This window comes from Solanum verrucosum, unplaced genomic scaffold (assembly GCF_900185275.1).
Source record: "Solanum verrucosum unplaced genomic scaffold, falcon-dt-bn FXZP01000263.1, whole genome shotgun sequence".
In the NCBI taxonomy this organism is placed as follows: Eukaryota; Viridiplantae; Streptophyta; class Magnoliopsida; order Solanales; family Solanaceae; genus Solanum; species Solanum verrucosum.
Window position 1 is genome coordinate 336,979 of NW_026020353.1, and position 5,862 is coordinate 342,840.

General features: G+C 40.7%; 1 protein-coding gene across 1 annotated transcript; it reads left to right on the forward strand.

The window, feature by feature from the left end:
* Window positions 1-3,918: 3,918 nt before the first annotated feature.
* On the forward strand, window positions 3,919-4,278 carry LOC125837593 (extensin-like). The gene has a single exon (XM_049516683.1). The coding sequence runs from the start codon at window positions 3,919-3,921 to the stop codon at window positions 4,276-4,278; it is 360 nt and encodes a 119-aa protein (XP_049372640.1).
* The last annotated feature ends 1,584 nt before the right edge of the window (window positions 4,279-5,862 follow it).

A 5,862-nucleotide genomic window follows, 5' to 3' on the forward strand; every position in this document is an offset into this window, starting at 1 on the left:
TCCAATGCTTCTTGGACCTTAAGCGGGGATGATATGCAACTTCTAGGACGTTATGCATGTGGAAGGTGGGGTAGGGGTAGTTTAGTCCCTACGGATATGATGACATCGACTCAGGCTCAAAGCGACAAACCTTGGTTTTCTCTGTCCCTACACGGAAGCCTATCAAAAAAAAGTCGAGTGTTGATCCGTAAAGTCCTTCAGAGTCTCCCTTTCCTTTTGTCCCTTTATTTGTTTATAATTATAATTGTTTGGGATAGCTTAAATAAAATAAAAATTATTTGCTTATCTATTTGTGTAATTTCTGTCTCTTCGCTTATCTCTTTGTTAATTGTGTAATGTTTATTTGTTACTATGTTATCATTTAGTCTTGCATGTTTAACTATTTAATTAAAATAACTAAAGTGCTCTTAATTGTTAAATATTATGTTATCACCTAATTTTGCATGTTTAATTAATTAAATGAAGTAATCTTAATTGTTAAATATTATGTTATCACTTAGTAAGCATGTTTAAGTTAAATAACCTAAATAAATGACGTGACCATACTTGCTACTTGTAACCCCCACATAAATTGCATGAGATACAATCAGGACCCACATTTGTGGACCTCAAGGGATGCCTAACGCCTTCCCCTCGAGATAATTTGAACTCTTACCCTTATCTCTGTTTCGTTGACCTTAGTTAGATTTAACTAGGTTAGATAGGTGCCCTAACGCGCCTTAATTCGTTAGGTAGCAACTCTTCAATCCAACCCAAAACCCGAAAGAGTTGTTAGGTCGAAAGTCCATTTTTGGGGAAAAAATGGCGCGACAGAATGGTGACTCCGCTGGGGATTTATTTGTTTAGTTATTTTCTTGGTTATTGTGTATTTTCCATATTCCACCCATTTTCCTCTTCCTTATTTGTTTATTTCCATGTTTAATCCCCTCCCTTTCTCCTAATTTGTTTGCTCGTATGCTTAATTCCATACCCTACTTCCTTATTTGCTTAATTCTCCAATATGTTTGTATGTTTATTTCCTTTTATTTATGCATGTATTTATTTACTTGTTTATTTATTTACCGCTTTTCATAAACTGCTTATATGTTACTGCTTTCCACATAAGTGTTAAATGTTACCGCTTTGATAAAATGACATTCCGCTCATACTTCCTCCAATTGGGATCCTCTTTCTCTTTTTTTTTTTGTTCTCGTGATGGTGTGTGACTATGCACTTCTCACAAATACTCCAATTCTCTTCAAACACCCTATATTAGAGAAATGGCTAAGGCATGACAGTTGCGGATAGTAGTATTACCGTGGAACCATGTGCCTTCTCGCATAGAATCCTTTTCAAGTCCGCGTCAAACCAACTCTTAGAATTTTCAATTAGGTCATACATGTTGCATAAACCTTAGGTGGTTTGACCCCTGGTGTCAATTCACACAATTAGTAGTCACCCTATCGTCTAAAGGGCCCCAACACCCTTTAGACAAATTGCATATTATGTGTCAATGTGGTCATAATAACTAAATCAAGCCTAATTTATGCCAAATTGGAGTTTAGAACTTGTTTGTTGTTTGTTTGTAGTCATGGCCGCTCCCAACTTCCCAAACACGCAAATGTTCACAAAAGCAAATGATCTTCTGAAGAGATGGTGGGTGAACATCAAGAAGGACCATGAGTTGGAAATTCGCAAATTACTGGGTGGATTGACCTTTCTATTATTTGTTGAACCTAATCGCTATATGATCATGGCCCTGCTGAAATTCTGGGACCCTGCAAGATTGGTTTTCAAATTCACTTTGAGCTAACTCCAACACTCGAGAAAATTTGAGGGTTTGTTAACCTTCCCTTTCAAGGGTGGCAAATGATTGTGCCACACAAGCAATAACCAAAGAAGTTCTTGAAGAGTCTAGGATTGAAGCGTAATCGGGAGATGGACTGTTTAGATAAAGGATGGATCTCAATAGAATTTTTGTACCACCGCTTTTGTGACGAGAAAGGGTGCATATGGAGTTCAACCATATGCACCACTCCGATCCCTCCGCCAATTTGGACAATTCCAAATGATACATTTACGATCCCATATGGGTCATTATGGGTATGACTTTGGGCCAGAAACACCACAAGTCGACACCATACTACAAAGGTGGGAAAGAGTGAGAACCATCGACATCAGAGAAGATAGACCCTACTGCACACCCAAGCATTATGTATGGATCTTGGAGGATGCTGAGCATATGGACTTAAGCGAAGGAGGCCTTCCTAATTTTGGTGACGAGATGGAAAGAATATGGGCTCGCAACCTTCTGAACAATGATTATGACATGACCCCGGAAATGATAGAGCAGATTGCACCAAACATTGGAGACCACCATGATTGAAGTTTTTTTTAGGATTTTTATTTTCCCCCATTGTTATCCCTAGACCTTTAGATTATTTCTAGTTTTGATTTAGTTTGATGTAATAATTTGAAGTTATTCAATATATAAAGATCATTTTTTCCTTTATTTCTCTAACTCTAAACTCCAAATTGGCAAATATGGCTTGAATTAATTATTATGCATCACTTATATGTCGTCTTAGGCCTACCTCTGGCTCAATGAGGTCCTTTGCATCTAGGGCGCTTATTTCAAACAATGCGCTGTTATTATTATAAATTTGCTATAATCCTTAACATTGTTTTCTGTTAATTCCATTGTTTTTCCCATTCCTCAGGTTGATCTGTCCTTCATTCTGGCACATACACGATCAAAAGGGACCCCCCTTCTCCTCCTCTTCAAAGAACAGACTACAAAGACAAAGGTAAAATGGTTGACAACAACAGCAGCAACGAAAGGACAGAAACTTCTGAGGGAGGACAACTTCCGAGTGACCTTGTCCTTAGACTTGAGCGGAAGATTTCAGAGTTGGAAGAAGAAGTAGCACATATGCGTGATTTGGCCAAGTTGTCTATATCTCTCGGAACCCAATTTGGCAAAAATATAGACAATCCTCTTCACTCTAACCAAACAACCATGCCAAACAACCCTCCTACCAATATATCCCGACCTGAACCCACTCATCTAAATATCTTCCCACCAATTCACGCCCAAAATACCCAAATCCCATTTTACCACTACCACAAACAAAGTAAGCCAACCATTACGGAGCCAATTCCAAATGCAAACCCTTCATATACTCCTGGAAACAACAACCTTAACCCCATATATGTGGAAACCGCTCCAGTGACCTATAACAACCATGAATCAAAGTCCTTCCAAAAGGACATTCTGATAAAAATCCTGACCGAGAGATTAGATAGCTTGGCCAACAGGGTGCAACATGTGGAAGGAAGCAAGAGGTTGGGAGGACTGAGCTACGAGGATTTGTGTATGCACCCCGACGTAGAACTGCTTGAAGGATAAAAACTTCCAAAATTTGATGGCATTGGAGATCCCAAAGTCCACCTACGAATGTACTATAACAAACTTGTAAGGGTGGGGAGAGATGAGAAGAAACTCATGAAGTTGTTTATAATGAGTCTCACTGGGGAGGCTCTATCATGGTATATTGAACAACACCCTCGAAAATGGGTTGAGTGGGTGGACATGGCAACAGACTTCATGAACAGGTTTGGATTTAATGTAGAAAATGCACTTGACTGGTTCTACATCCAAAACTTGAGGAAAAGCCTAGTGAATCTTTCAAGGATTACGCCATAAGATGAAGGTCTGAAACGGCCAGGGCCAGACCTCTCATGGAAGAATCTCAGATGAAAAACTACTTTATCTGTGCCCAAGAGCCACAATATTATGATAGGATGCTGCTTGTAGCTGAGAAGAATTTCGCTGAAATTATCAAATTAAGTGAAAGAATTGAAGAAGGCATAAAAAATGGGACTATCACCAACCTAGAGGCCCTAAAAGCCACCAACAAAGCTATGTAATCCGATGGAATGGCAGAAAACTGGAAGAAAACAGGTTCGGTCATGATGACTCAAGGAACCAGAACCCCTTATAAGTACCGAGCAACAACCCCACCTCCATCTCCATATCCTCAAACTCCATATCCTTCAGCTCCACCACCTATATCTCCCCATCCCATGCCAGTATATTACCAAAATGCTCCTCTTCAATATCAACAAGCTTCATATCCTGTTTATAATGCCCAGCCAACATACTTCCAAACTCCACCACCCACTCAAACACCGAACTACCGAAACAGATCTCCATATGAAAGAAAACCTACAAAAAACTATACCCCTCTGGCTAAGTCCATAGCCCAGCTTTATGAGAGACTGAAAGAGGCTGGCTAAGTCACCCCAGTTCCTGCATTGTCTGTGGATGTCTGCACAAAATGGTATGACCCTAACAAGGTTTGTGCCTACCATTCTGGGATGAAAGGTCACACTATCGAAGTTTGCAGAGCCCTGAAAGATAAGGTTCAAATGTTGATTGATACAAAGGTCATACAACTCAAAGATCCGACACCAAATCTTGCAAACAACCCTCTGCCTAACCATCAGGTCAACATGGTAGAAATTGATGATACCTCAGATTGAGAGAAATCCATTTGGGTCCTTGAGGTAGAAGAAGCAATGACTGTTACCGCCCAGACTCCAATGGTAGTGCAAAGGCGTGCTCCGTTTGAGGTTGAGGTCGCCATCCCCAAGCCCCCATTCACAGTCCTCAGAGCACCTCCCCCTCTCCAATTTGATACCCATGTTGTCCCATGGGATTATGGAAAGGGAAAGGAAAAAGTGGAAGAAACAGACACTGCAGCATGAGTGACTAGATCTAGAAGAATTTATACTTCCAAAAATTTGGTTCAGGGTAGCTCCAGTAAATCCAAGGCACCAATTATAGAGCTTGAAGATCAAGGTATCTGGAAGAAGGTGCAAGCTAAAGAGTACTCTATTGTTAAGCAATTGAGTAAAATCCCGTCCCAAATATCAATCCTGTCATTGCTGCAATCTTCTGAAACTCATTGGAGCGCTCTTTTGAAGGTCCTGGGTGAAACCTATGTCCCATCTAGCATAACTCATGAAGAGGTAGCCCAAATGGTCGGGCAGGTTTTTGAGCCATACAAAATATCTTTTCACGAAGATGAGTTGCCACTAGAAGGAACAACCCACAATAAGGCTCTGCACATTTCAGCTCAATATTAGGACAAGATTATCACCAAAGCTTTGGTCGATTCAGGTTCTGGTTTGAATATTTGCCCTCTGAGCACGTTAACAGGGATGGGCGTGGATAGTGCAAAGATCCAGACCTTGAGGATGAATGTGAGAGCATTTGATGGCTCTCAGAGGGGTACCATTGGGGAAATAACCTTGGACATGCTCGTTGGTCCTGCGACCTTCCTAATAGCCCTCCAGGTCTTGGACATCCCATCTTCATATAACCTACTGCTGGGTCGTCCTTGGATTCATATGGCTGGAGTCGTTCCCTATACTCTTCATCAATGCTTGAAATTTGAATGGGATTATGAAGAGGTTGTAGTCCATGGAGAAAGAGGACATCTTGTATATGCGATAGAAGGAAGGGGTCATCTAGATGATGAGATGTACCATACAGTTGAGTTTGTTGGCAACATTGAAGTGCAACTTTGGTTTAGCCAGAAGATCATAGATATGATGACCTAGTTTGGTTTCGAGCTCGGGAAAGGTTTGGGAGCCAATCTACAAGGAATAGTTGAACCTATATAACCCGTTCGTCATTCAACCACTTTCGGCTTGGGATACAAATATACTATGGAAGAGTGGCTAGATTGGCAACCACCCATAAATGGGTACTACAATCCATTGAAGAAACCCATACCATCGTTGCAGCAATCATTTCTATCAGCAGGTTTCATGGGTGGCGTCATTGACAAGCTTCCAGAAGACATAAGAGGTTTG